General features: G+C 43.6%; 2 protein-coding genes across 2 annotated transcripts in view; one reads left to right on the top strand and one right to left on the bottom strand.

Annotated features, from left to right (window-relative positions):
* rtn4rl1a (reticulon 4 receptor-like 1a) overlaps positions 1-13,083 on the top strand; it is a 202,686-nt gene that overhangs the window by 55,892 nt on the left and 133,711 nt on the right. The window lies entirely within an intron of this gene.
* On the bottom strand, positions 917-7,224 carry LOC104951498 (telomerase-binding protein EST1A-like). The gene is made up of 9 exons (XM_010778160.1): positions 7,116-7,224; positions 3,830-6,209; positions 3,495-3,687; positions 3,084-3,194; positions 2,849-2,955; positions 2,486-2,564; positions 2,160-2,270; positions 1,835-2,050; positions 917-955 (listed from the first exon to the last, which is right to left on the bottom strand). The coding sequence occupies exons 1-9, from the start codon at positions 7,204-7,206 to the stop codon at positions 917-919; spliced, it is 3,327 nt and encodes a 1,108-aa protein (XP_010776462.1). The 5' UTR covers positions 7,207-7,224.

The raw sequence follows: 13,083 nt of genomic DNA, 5'->3' as shown, positions 1-13,083 counted from the left end.
ACGCAACCTAATAATAGTCTATCCCTATTAATTGAAGTATTAATTGATACAGACTTTTCGTCTTCAGATCCCGTTTATTAAACGTTCAAGAGGAAGTCACTCTTACAGTGTTTTACTAAATTTTTCTTTCGGTGTTAAGACCCGCTTTTCTTAGTTTTTCTGTATTCTCAGTAAACCCCCTTTTTCATTGGTAAATACTCTTTCCATTATTTTTAAGGGATTCTTTTTCAGTATGAAAAGCTTCCTCTGTTTTCAGGCGTTAAGACTCTTTGTTTTTTTCCGTATAAACTCTACGTAACACCCTGTAGCATCAGAATACCCAACGAATGTGTGGTACGATTTGGGAGCTCTAATAGATTGTGCATATTATTTTGTAATATGAAGAAACGGTTCGAGAACACCCCGGGCGTATTTGTACCTTCAGCGCCGGCCTAGACCGGGGGCCCGGGAACTCAAACCTGTGGGGACCAATCTGAGAGAATTGGAGCAGTAAGTGGAAGAATAAACTTGTTAAAGTAAAACACAAAAGCCGCGAAGGATAATGTGCGATAAGACAGGCACATTCCAAGACAACGCGTTCTCCGTATACATACACACAGGAGACGAGAAAGGTTGGAGTTTAGCGGAAAGTCATGTAAAGGAGGACAGGGGGGTAACAAGATTTAGAGAGCCTTACGTGAACTACTTGTGTACCCAAAGTACTAAAGTACACGACATGTCCAACATTTGGGATGTGTATGATGTGGACAACGATTTTCTACAAGGGAAGACCGGGAAGGGAGAGAAAAAGGGAGGCTGGGGTCGATGTGTGAGCGGCGCGAGGTAAGACTCGAAAGACGTAGTGTAGGCCTTTCGAGAAGTGGTTTCACCCGCGACCGTTCCAGCCTGGCAGGGAGGTAGCATTAAGTCGGAGAATTTAAGGTGGATTGACTTGGGACTCGGCAAACCCTTCGCTCTAGTGAAGAGAGAAAAACAAGGTGACAGAACACAGATAAGGGAAGGCACACACCAGAGGATTTACAGGGGAACCACCCAGCGGAAATGTCTTACCTGCAAAGGGAAGGGGCCTTACCGGTTGGGCACAAGGACGGACCTCAAATTCTGCGACGGAAGTCGTGTCGGGGAAGTGATGACCCGGTCGTTGGCGTGTACGAACGTCTAGTAGTCGGGGCTAGTTTGTACAAGTGTTATGTGTAGGGAGGCTGTAATATAATACATTATACAATATACATTTATATATGTATTTTTATATAGTCTTAAAGTTACAACCGACCCTTTAAGTGCAACCATAATGCGAATGTGGCCCGCGACGAAATTGAGTCGCTGGTCTAAACTATACTTGAACAAAGGAGGGGAAATGAAAACTAAAAGATGACTAAACAGAACTGAAAGCCACAGGACATATTGAAAGAAAAAAATGAAACAACAAAAGCAGAACAAAATGAGCCTCAGAAGAAATAAACGTAGACGACATACTGAATGAGAGGATGGAATAAAAGCAGAGGAAACAATAAACTGAATTATGAAGAAGAGAGGGGGATATGAAATCATCTATGAAACATTGGAGACGTCTGCAGGCCCTTGTGACTTGGGAAAATACCCGTCAAGAATATGCTCAAAGAGACCAGTGTCCTGAGTGCACACATGAAGAGGCACATGAGACTGTGTGTGTGTGTGTGTGTGTGTGTGTGTGTGTGTGTGTGTGTGTGTGTGTGTGTGTGTGTGTGTGTGTTTCGGTTTGTGTGTGTGTGGGTTGGTGTGTGTGTGTGTGTGTGTGTGTGTGTGTGTGTGTGTGTGCATATGAGAGAGTGCAAAAGAAAGAAAGGGATCTTACATCACTAGCGCTGAGACTGCCCAGCTCTCCGTCCTGTTCCGAGTCTCTGCTGGATTCACTGCCGCCTCTCAGAGAGGACGGGGTCGCCGCCTGTCCGCTGGGGCGAATCCAGATCTCCACGCGGGCTCCATCCTCCCCTCGCCCTCTTCCTTTAACTGCCGGGCCCCTGGAGCCTCCTTCGTGCTCCGGTCTCCTCCTTCGCTCAAGCTGCTCGATCTGCAGAAACAAAAATCTGTAAACAAGAAGCACTTGCGCTGCCTGCTTTTTTTTGGGCCCAAAAGGAGTACCATATGTTTCAAGTTAATTACTTCATTTTGAGTCTAACCTTGCGCTTGGCTTCTTCAAAGAGACTCATCAGGCTCTCCTTTGCAGTCAGGATGGGGTTGGAGACTGCCAAGCTGCGCATGTAATAATACACAGCATCCAACTTCCTGTTCTGTATGTGAGAGAGATGGGAAGAGAGTCAGAGGAGGGAGGGATCCTTCAGGAAGGACACATAGTTGGAGGGTGCGAGAGGACCATCACGTATTGTTCAATTATGCTTTAAGAAAGACACAGACGTAAGAAGCCTAATGTATTTGATTAAAGCAGCGAATAAGTGTTTGCCCAAATATTCAACATTTTCATTCCTTCTCAAACGACATCACTTACTGTATAAACGGCCAGCAGGGCCAGCTGGTTATATGGTCGTCCATTTTTGGGGGCGATCTGCTGGGCCTTCAGGTACCAGCTATACAGAAAATGGAGAGGTGTAGTCATGAGATGCCATCAAAGAAACGTTATGGAAGATTTAGCCTTTTAGAAATATTCTGCGTCCACTTTAAATCATAAGGTTCTCTTTTAAGCAAGTTTACAAAGCTGTCAGAGATAGAGATTTGTACAAAGTCTGTCCAAAATAATCAGGACTGAATACAATTTTACTTAATAATTCAATAGGTGTACAAAAATTGCCCCACGGCAAAAAACAACATAATCATAACCAACCAATGCACATCAAATGTTTAAAGCCATTACCTGCGAGCCTTGCCGTAGTTTGCCGAGTCACTGGCCTGTTCCCGGTAACGCGCTATATCGCCCTGACAAATCATGCAGCGCTGAGCACTGATAAGTGCATACTTCACCTGAAGAAGACAGAAACACATCAGAATTGTTTAACAATTGACGAGATGCAATGTTCAGTTTCACAATTCACAACTAGCAAGCAGCTTATTGTGCAATCACATAATGAGTCAAAAGAGTATAGCCGTACCGTTTTACGCAACGGCCGAGCCCTGATAGCTATCCCATCCATGTAATCCTGTAACTTAAACTGGTACACCGTCTGCAGCTTCTGTAGCAGCGCGTCGAAGAAAAGGGCCCCCTGGAAAGCAGACAGTGAACACAAGGATGTAAAAACTGTTTTGGATACAAATGTTTCAAATGCACTGTGTGTGTTGCATCTTCTAAATAATACAGTACTAGTTCTGGGTTTACTGATCTAGTTTCTACTAACAATACCCAATAAAGTGCCCAAAGACACTATTAGCATTTGTATTGACTTCTCTAGCAGGGTAATGAATCCTGCAAACAGGTGTTCAATGCAAGACACACACATCCAAACTGCCCCCCTTGCAATAACCTCTTCATTTCCCCCTGACTGATTCCCCCACATCATTCTTACCTCATCGAGCAGTGTGAGCAGCATGTTCTTTACATGAGGTGTGTTGTCATAGGCGGGGTCTTTGAGGAGCTGCCGGAAGCGCTCTATGACCTGGTAAAAGACATTCTTCCACAGAGCTTGATCCACGTTCTGCGAGTCAGAGTAGTCGATGTCTGTCAGGAGGACCTGCTCATAGAGCCCCAAAATGTCAGCTCTAGAAAAACAGGAGGGCAGATCAGGACAGTGCTCTTTCAATAAGTCGACTACTAATTATTAGGGACAATAACCTGAAAGCGTAACAAGTAAGCGAAAACTAAAATATAGAAAAATACACAGCTGTTACTCAAAATCCTCACCTGAGCTGGGCCATGCGCTCCAGTCCCTCAGCACTCACTCTGTCCCGGGACAGCAGGTTGCTGAGCTGAAGCTCCTGTGCGTCCGCAGCCCTCAGCATCCTCCCCAGCTCCACTCTGGCTTGTTGCTCCACCTCTTCCGATGTCAAACTACCTCCTGCAACAGGCTGGGGATACCCTGCTCCCTTGTAACTCCCACAGAATTGACCCACAGGGTACATACCATTAGCGGGAGCCATTTGGTAGGGTCCCATTTGATAAGGGTATGCATAGCTGGCGGTGCTGCCAGGACTGTGTGAGTTGCTGGCCGGCACGGGGTGGCCGTAAGGGTTGTCAGAGTTTTGGAATTTGTAAAAGGCCATGGCAGCGACCTGCTGGGCTCGAAAGTGATCACCCTGCGCCACCGGAGGACTTCCTGCCATCTCGTCGTCTGTGTCCAGGAAGTGAAGTTGACCAATTGCAGCCCCTGTCTGAAGATATACAGGCTGCTGGCGAGGTGAATGCTGCGAGGACTGGGTCGCGGTAAGAGCTGGCTTCTGGTCGGGGTTGTTTGGATCCCAGAGTCGCCTCGCTTCTCCTCCTCGGCCTCCTCTACTTCTGGCGGCTGCCCCTCCCCTGATACCACCAAAAAGAAGCCTCTGCCCGACCTCAGGAGAGTTAGAGATGTCTGTGCGAGCAGGAAGTATCAGGATACCCCCCCCTCTGCCCCGGGGAACCAAGCCTGGCGTGCGATGTTGTGGTACGGCAACATGTGATGGGGTACCTGGCAGTTTTTCTAGAGAGACCCTAAGGATTCCCCTATCTCCCCCTCTGGTCCCCTTTGGTTTGCTCCTCTCTACCCTCCGCCTCTCAGCACTTAGTTCTTCCCTTCCACCTCTTCTTTTCCTCTCTTCTGCTTTGTCACTCATCTCACTCCCTTCCATTGACTCTGTGGATGATTCCCCATTGGTTGTCCAGCTTTTTAAATGATTTCTCCGTCCCGCTCCGCTTGTAGCAACCCCCTCTTTGTGCTTAGGCTCAGAGTGAGGCCACTTGGTACGCTCCACATCCATCCTTACTCGAGGGCCATCCAGGCTGGTCACGCTGCTGGCTGAGCTGCTGCTGTAAGTGCGATTCCGTGAGCGGCGAATATCTGACTTGGAATAGCGCTTTGAGGTTGCCGTCGTGCCGTTTGCATTGGATTTGTTTCTATCGCCTCCTTCCACTGCCCTGTCTGTGTTTCTTTCTGTTTTAGCATCGTTTTCAGCATCTCTTGAGCGGTTGTTGTTGTTGTTGTCTCCTCTTTTGCTTTCTCTGCGATTCTCTCTTCCTTTGCTTTGGTGCGGCTCTCCTGCTTTATTATCCTTGTCTGCGTCTGGTGCTCTCTTGTCTCTTTCCTTCTCAGCTTTCCCCCCCCGGTCAACCTTTCCTCGACTGCCTGCTTCCTCTTTCCCTCGTCTGGAATCTGGATTAGTCTCCCTTTCCTTATCTTCTCCCCTTCGGTTGCGGTTTCCTTTCTCCCTTTTCATTTCTACCTTTTCCTCCTCCTCTTTTGTTCCTCTACCTTGGCCTCTCTTTTCCTTGGAAGATGTTTCTCCTCTCTCGCAACTTAACTCGTCAATGACTTGGCTGTCACATCCCACCTTTTCTTTCATGCTAAGTTTGTCAATTTTGCTAGTAATTTTGTCCACCGTAGCGTTTGAGGGTAATGTGTTTTTTCCCACATCTCGGCCTCCTTGCTTTCGGTTTGTTTCAGTGGATTTAGGCAATTTGATGTTATCCGGTTTAACCGTTACTTCTTTATTTCCCCCTTCCTGCTCCTGTAAACAAGTTTTTTGGTTCTCCTCTTTTTCTCCTGTACTTATCTGGGACTCTGGCTCACTTTTCTGCCCGTTATTGCTAGGTGGAGGCTTATCCTGCTCTTTTCCAACTCCACAGTCTTTTCCCTGGATGCTTCTTCGGCTCCCGGGTTGATACAATTCTCGGTCTGGTTTTCGAGCTTTTCGTGTTGCCCTAGCAGCTCCAACGGGTTCCTGGTGGTCTTTGTCATCTTCAACAGAAACTTTCTCTTGATTTGCTTCTGCTTTAGGCTGGGAGCTGTTGCCTTTTCTACAGTTCTGAGTGTTACTACCATCCCCTCTCTTCCTGTCTTCTTCCCTTTTGTCGGTGACCGCCCCACTGTCTGTGCACCCATGTCTCTCTAAAGCTTTTTCAACCTTTTTCTCACTCTGTGGTGGTTCATCATGGGAATCAGCGGACAGAGGGCCACTAGTTTCTCCCTCCTCATCGTCACGGTGACACCTTCCATTTCCAGCTACTGGCTGGTAGCGCTGCAGTTCAGGGCGAGGGTGCTTTCCTTCCCGCTTCCTTTGCTGCTTGTGTACGTGATACTCTTGTTGCTCCTCTACAGAAGAAAAAAACACAGAAAAAAAGTAGTGTGAGTATGGGTATTAAAATATAAAGTTGATATATTTTTGTATTTTGTCAACAAATCCTGTGGGGGAAAGCACTTTCAGTTTAGTTAAAAAAAACAGCAGTACACTTTTTTGATGTTTGTTAGCACCTTACCTAAGACACAATTATATCATTATGTTATTAGAATAACGTTTTTGTTTAGTTTTTTAACCTTAAATATTGTAGTGACACAATATCCCCACCAATTTAACATCGAATTTATTAAACATGATGAACTGTTTTCTTTTCACAGCGTTTTATCAACAGAAAATACCATACAAAAATACCAGAAAGCATTCCCTGGGTGGACAAGTGAAAAAAGTGGACATGGGAAATGCATAGTAACAAATAAACGTACCTCAACATTAGAAACAAATATCACTGTTTTAACTATTAGGTTTACAAATACAACTTTCGTTCGCTTTTTCGAAAAAACGTAACAGTAATGATTGGATGACGTCAGCTAAATCCCTAACGTTTAAAAAACAGAATAGTTGAGCTTTATCTGTGGTTTCGCCATTTAACGTTTATGTTACATTCAAATATTACCGTAACATCCCTTTGACTAGTGTTCTTAAAGTATACATTGTTTAATGTAAAATCAGTACGAAGAAATAAAAGAAACGTGGTTAAATCGTGACAACAGTCGCACATAAATTATCCGATGTTGGAGGGGGCGTTTAAAACGGACCAAAGAACGGAGAGGCATACAGCTAGCTAGCTAACAACATTAGCTGGTTACAAACTTAGCAACTCCGTAGGCTACTTCCAGCTAACTCGGGATACTTTTTCGGTTAAATCTATCGACTTTTTCAGGAGTGTGTTCCTTCAAAGTATCAAGTTCACTGCCTCTCACCTTTCTGACAGTCATCAATATTGATTGAATTCGACGCTTCAGCTCGGAGTTCCGCAGCTGAGATTCGCACTCTGTCCAGTTCGTTCGCCATCTTTGCTTTCACTGAAACAAAAACACAACAAGTACGGTGGCCCCGCCAGGCCAAACAGATCCACCAGGTGACGTTGCAGCCAAGGGCTGCTGGGTAATGTAGTACTTTGGATCGCGCGTACTGTTTATGGATAATTTTCTGTAATCTGTATATACAAATCAAGGATTTAATTGTTTACCATTACTAATAAGATCATTAAATGTCAATTCAATTCAATTTGCTTCATGTTCATTTTTTTCAACGGAAATCCTTTAACATATAGATATTTTTTCCACCAAATCTCTTTATGCAACTTATTTGAGAAAATTGTGGTTAGTGATTGTGAATCTTGGGTTTTAATCTTGCACAAGGCTTATTTGGTTGTATTGTAGCAGTTCTTATTGCTTGCCCTAATAGCATCATATTCAAGTCTATAAGTTTGAATAAATTGTTTTGTTGAAATTTGACAATATACGTTAGTTATGTAATTGTTACGTATGCCTTGACCTACATGAGGACCGAGGGAAGGGGGCTTAAATGTCTTATATAAAGAAACAGACAGATATCCTACATACAAATACACCCTCAATTTCACACAGAGCCACTAGATGTCAGGATTGATTACTAATCTCTTTTTTACAGTAGGTAAACTATAACTCTCTGTATTGGCCCAGCAACAAACTTGCTCCCAATTTATTTTCCATCGAAGTTATGTATATGACTGAACTGCAACATATCCACGTTATCACATCTCCTCTCATCTTCTACACATGACTTGGATGTCAACTGACACATTTAATGAGAAAGGGAATTGCGGGGACTGCAGAAAAAAATGACAGAAATATACAGAACGACTCAGTAGTGTGTTCGTGTGTGTGTGTGTGTGTGTGTGTGTGTGTGTGTGTGTGTGTGTGTGTGTGTGTGTGTGTGTGTGTGTGTGTGTGTGTGTGTGTGTGTGTGTGCGCATATGAGGGGGCTGCGTGGAGAGTTCAGGCAGACATCATCGGTGTGGCTGATGCTAGAGTAAACACCTTCATTTCCCTAGCAACACAAAATTAAAGGGGCAGAGTCTTGTGTCCTTCGTATAAATCTCCAACAAATGATTCTTCTTCCAGAGCCAAACCTCCTCTTTTTCCTTACACATCGGTTCACTAAATTATTCATCCAAGGTGCTGGATGGCTCACTTCTTTGGCATAATCAGATATGTCTACAGTGTGTGTGGATTACTTGTTACAGTAATAGAAGTTACTTCCTTCTAACTTGCACAATACACAAATCACAAAGCAGGCAGGCAACCGAGAAAGTTAAATGTGGCTATTCAGATAATTGTACAATCTATTAAATTGTAAACATATTTGGTTTTGTATTGTCTCATTTTATTGCTGTTGTCTATTACTTGAATTTCATATTTTATGTAAAACACTTGCCATATAAACTTATACCAAGATGGCATGTTGTTCATAATTATCATCAATAATTAAATTATTACCGATATTAACCTCTTATTCCAATCATTAACTCTTTCTCTGTATTTCCATTTATACATGTTATCGGATTGTTATTATGAAGCCAAATTGTGTTTAAAACTTTAAATGCAGTGTACTGTTTTGATGTAGTGCCAGCAGTGTCTCTTGATGAAGCACTGGCACACCAGGGGTTGTAGAATATTTCGTGTCTGCAGTGGAGAGGTGTGAGAGAAAGAGAGAGGGAGGGAGGGAGGGGGGCTGCCGGAAGTGGTGGGTGTGTGTCACCCTGTGTGTGCGTAATTCTGTAAATCTGTAAGTGTGTGTGTGTGTGTGTGTGTGTGTGTGTGTGTGTGTGTGTGTGTGTGTGTGTGTGTGTGTGTGTGTGTGTGTGTGTGTGTGTGTGGTGTGTGTGTGTGTGCCTCGGTGTATGTGTGTAGAGTTCTGATTGTCAGTGCTGCACCACAGGGCAGGTGGAGCAATGCAGGATGATAAGAGACACAGAAGGACAGAGAGGGGGAGGCAGAGAGGTAGTTAGGAAGGGAGACAGAGAGAAAGAGGAAGTGAGGGAGAGAGGTGAGGAAGCAAGGGAGAGAGGTGAGGAAGCATGATGCAGGGGGAGAGAAGAGGAGGAGGAGAGACTGTGAATACAGATGAGGAAAGCGGGGGAAGCAGGGACTTTCTGCAGGTGAATTTCTGACACCAGGGGGTTTCTCCAGCCCAATCATATCTCCATGTCTCCGGCCCCCATCTCATCTCCTCTTGTTCCCTCTCTGTCTCTCCCTGGCTCCCCCCACGGGGACACTAGGAGGTGGGAGGAGATTACTTTTAGAGATGACTGGAGTGGAGGAGGAGGAGGACAGATGGGGGAATACAGTCAGCAGAGATAGGTGGGACATTGTGGATGAGGATGGAGCAGAATTAAATAGCTGGGGTTCTCAAATAAAAGACAATGAAAATGGTAGGGAGATAAAAGTGAGATGACTGAAATGGGATCCACATAACAAGTGGTGAGACAGACAGAGAAGAAAGGAGGCGTGAGTGTAGGAGAGACAGACATAAAGACAGAGAAAGACAGACTGAGGCCAGAGGCTTGTGTGACGCATATTTGCTGGCACTAGATGTTTGGAGTATATCAATTTCAAATGGTTTTTAATGTATAATTCACAAAAAGAGAAGGGGGAGTGACATGGGAGCATCGAACAAAAAGACTATGTGGAGTGATGTGTCAGTGAAGAGGAGCCAAACAGAAACAGAGGAAGAAGGCACAATGTAACAGATTGCAGCAGTGAAGAAGAAGATATTAACTGCCCTCATTAAATAAAAGTTATATTAAAGACCATTTTTAAAGACCAAAACTATATGACCACTCATTAATTATTATATTGCTCACTAACATCATCACTGAATATCTTAAGTAGCTTCAGGGTTATTTGAACCATCTGTTTTACACTGTCTGACACTAACACATTCAGTTAATTGTTTAGACAAACTTGTTCCAAATGTTAATTGATATTTAATAAAGTGTTTAAACCCTGAATGTTTTAAATGAATCCTTTGTTTAATCAAATATGAATGTCCTGTATTTCTTGTGCTGCGAATTCAGCCAGTATCGCAAAGTACTTGGTATCTTTTTACATTTTCGGTTTGGACCCTCGCTATAAAGTTCTGAGCATCTGAACAAACTTTACTCCAAGAATGGTGCGTTCAAGCGTAGCCTCCACTGATATGGGGCCAAATTCTTAAACCAGTTAGACGGGCCTTTGTGAGAGGGGCTACATGCTTTAACTGAGTGTTTTTAATATGGGAGACGAGGCTTGGAACACAGTGAAATGAAAGTGATTGCACAGCACGAGTCTGTAATGACTGGCCCACAGTGAGCAGTAGTGAGCTGTATTTTCTTATAGCTGAATTCACACAGACACACATGGAGATTCCTGCTTCTTTTTAAATGGGAAATGTATAAACAGTTGACACAATATTAGGACATGGTGTAGACTATGACACATGAACATAGACACACATGCTACTGAAAATATTCCTGGGGATGTGCAATGAAAAACGGTCCTCATACTGAACTCAAAAAGAGGAACCCTCTAACACACACACACACTGTGTGTGTGTGTGTGTGTGTGTGTGTGTGTGTGTGTGTGTGTGTGTGTGTGTGTGTGTGTGTGTGCGTGTGTGCGTGCGTGTGTGTGTTTCGGTTTGTGTGTGTGTGTGAAAGAAAACTCACAAACAGAGAGACATGCTCTTCTTCGTCATAGTGCAGTTTTGTTTTCAGTGAGAGAGAAACTCCGTTTTTAAAGTCAGTTTTATATTTCCTGTCTGTCCCTGAGCCGGAGCTTGGCAGACGAAACTGTAATGAAAATACTAACAAGAGGACATAAATCATTTCTACGTCTGGGTTTTCATCCACACGTTTACTCATCTACAGTTCACTTTTAAGGCCCATGTACTTTCCATCTTATTCCTCCATGTACTTATAGTTCCCAGACATTTCATCAGGATATGTTGCACCCTTTACTTCACTCAAATCTTCACTTATTGCATTACAAATGTATCTTTTGCGGTTTGAATTTCAAGAGACAATGCATTTTGTTTGGTAAAAAGAGATGTTAAAGGTTTGAAATAAACTTTGTATTATAGCAGGATGTTTTAATAACATTATCTTATCTGACCTGTGTTCTTCGCTCTGAGAACAGTGAGAGTGACGTGCTGTTTGACAGAGAAAGGCCTGGAGGCGGATCACACACCCTGAGCTTCATCTAATAGGAATATAATAGGAACAGCATGGCAGAGTGGAGTAAAAGAAAGAACAGAGTAAACTTATAGCCAACAAACGCTCACTAAATGTACAGGACTCGGACACAGTCAGACGGATGCTTGAATGCCATGTCACATAAATCTGGTGATAAGATACCTGCCTTTACAATCTGAGAGTTTCACATAGATTGAAGGCGTGTCTAAGTCTTTCTGGGAAACAAGCTATCGGTGCATGACGAGGTACATGAAAACCTGCTGACTCTTCTTTCTTAAATCTGTCTTTCTTTGTTTCAGCCACAGTCCCCCCCCCCCACCTGTTTCTCGGACCTTGACGTCCTGCTGTCTCTCCTCTCCAGCTTTGCATGATGGGATGTTTGCGCAGCTTGCTTTATTCCTGAGAAGAGAGGAGAGTTTCCACGAGCTGCTCAACTTCTCACACCGTTTCTTTTTTTATGGTCATTGGTTTCCTTCACAGGTGAAAGTCCAGGCAGTCTGACACGATGATGACTTCAGTTTGCAAGGCTTTTAAACCCTCAGACATTTAATGAAGAGACATTGCTGTTTTCATGCAAAGTAACATGGTGAAGTGATAAAGAGTGACTTTGATCTTTCAACAAGGGTTACATTTTTTATTTAACTGCAAATTCATCTTTCAAGACAGTTTTTATTGGTTTTTCGAAACCCCTGTTCATATGCTGTTTTTTTTTTAGGCTGCTCCAATTGATGTCATATGTTTGAGCTTCCAACTTTGCGACAACAGCTTGTGGAAGATTGTTTGCCACATGCGGCCGTAATATTTGAGATTCCACAGACTTTTTGTAGAACGTGAGCTACATTGTGATACATGTCATTTCAAAGTGAGACAACTCTTTAAAACAATCTTTTTCAGAGTGAACGTTCGGCTTCATAATGTGTTTTGGCTCCACTAGACTTCAATCAATCAAGCTTATGCCACTACTTATTTTCTATTGTATTTGTATTTATTTACTATTTTATTCGTTTTATTGTGTTGTGTTGAGCCTGTGACCTAAGAGTTTCATCGACATAACTACTGTAGCTATGCACACATGACAATAAATAGACCCTCCAGAAAAACGCCATTATGCGATCGCAGAATTTACCGCATAATCAGCAAAATGGCGCAGATTTTTAAAAGGCGCATAATCCCCGCATTTTTCCACACAAAGTTGAGGGAAAGAAAAAGTTAACTCGTCTTGACGTGACGTCATCAGCTCGCGCATCACAGAATGTAAACAACACTGTATAGAGTGAACGTGTGGAGCTCACACGATAGAGAAAGAAAAAATACCGGGCAAACAGTGGGGGGAAACTATTCTGCACCCCGTGCAACTGTGTGTTGGAGCATAAGAGAAAATCGACGGTGACGACCCACTTTGATTCATTCAAACATTCGAAAATGCTTTCTGCTGCTGCGGACAAGAAAGCCATTCAACTCACGTTCACCGAGGCATCAACCTCCAAAACCCTTTCGAGGGCTACAAGAAACAAAGTGAGTAGCCTACAAGATTGAAGCTGGTCAGATAACGAACGAGTAAATGAAAACAGAATGAGGCGGAGAAGTGTGTGTGTGTGTGTGTGTGTGTGTGTGTGTGTGTGTGTGTGTGTGTGTGTGTGTGTGTGTGTGTGTGTGTGTGTGTGTGTGTGTGT

Source organism: Notothenia coriiceps, unplaced genomic scaffold (genome assembly GCF_000735185.1).
Source record: "Notothenia coriiceps isolate Sejong01 unplaced genomic scaffold, NC01 NC01_scaffold00018999, whole genome shotgun sequence".
NCBI classification, from domain to species: domain Eukaryota; kingdom Metazoa; phylum Chordata; class Actinopteri; order Perciformes; family Nototheniidae; genus Notothenia; species Notothenia coriiceps.
This window is presented reverse-complemented; position numbering and strand designations above follow the sequence as displayed.

Coding starts and splice junctions, on each gene's coding strand:
- LOC104951498 (XM_010778160.1), bottom strand. CDS start 7,206: ATGGCGAACGAACTGGACAGAGTGCGAATCTCAGCTGCGGAACTCCGA. Junction 2,051..2,159: donor TTGAAGAAGCCAAGCGCAAG/GTTAGACTCAAA, acceptor TTGTTTCTGCAG/ATCGAGCAGCTTGAGCGAAG. Junction 956..1,834: donor GCAGTCTCAGCGCTAGTGAT/GTAAGATCCCTT, acceptor TCTCTTCACTAG/AGCGAAGGGTTTGCCGAGTC.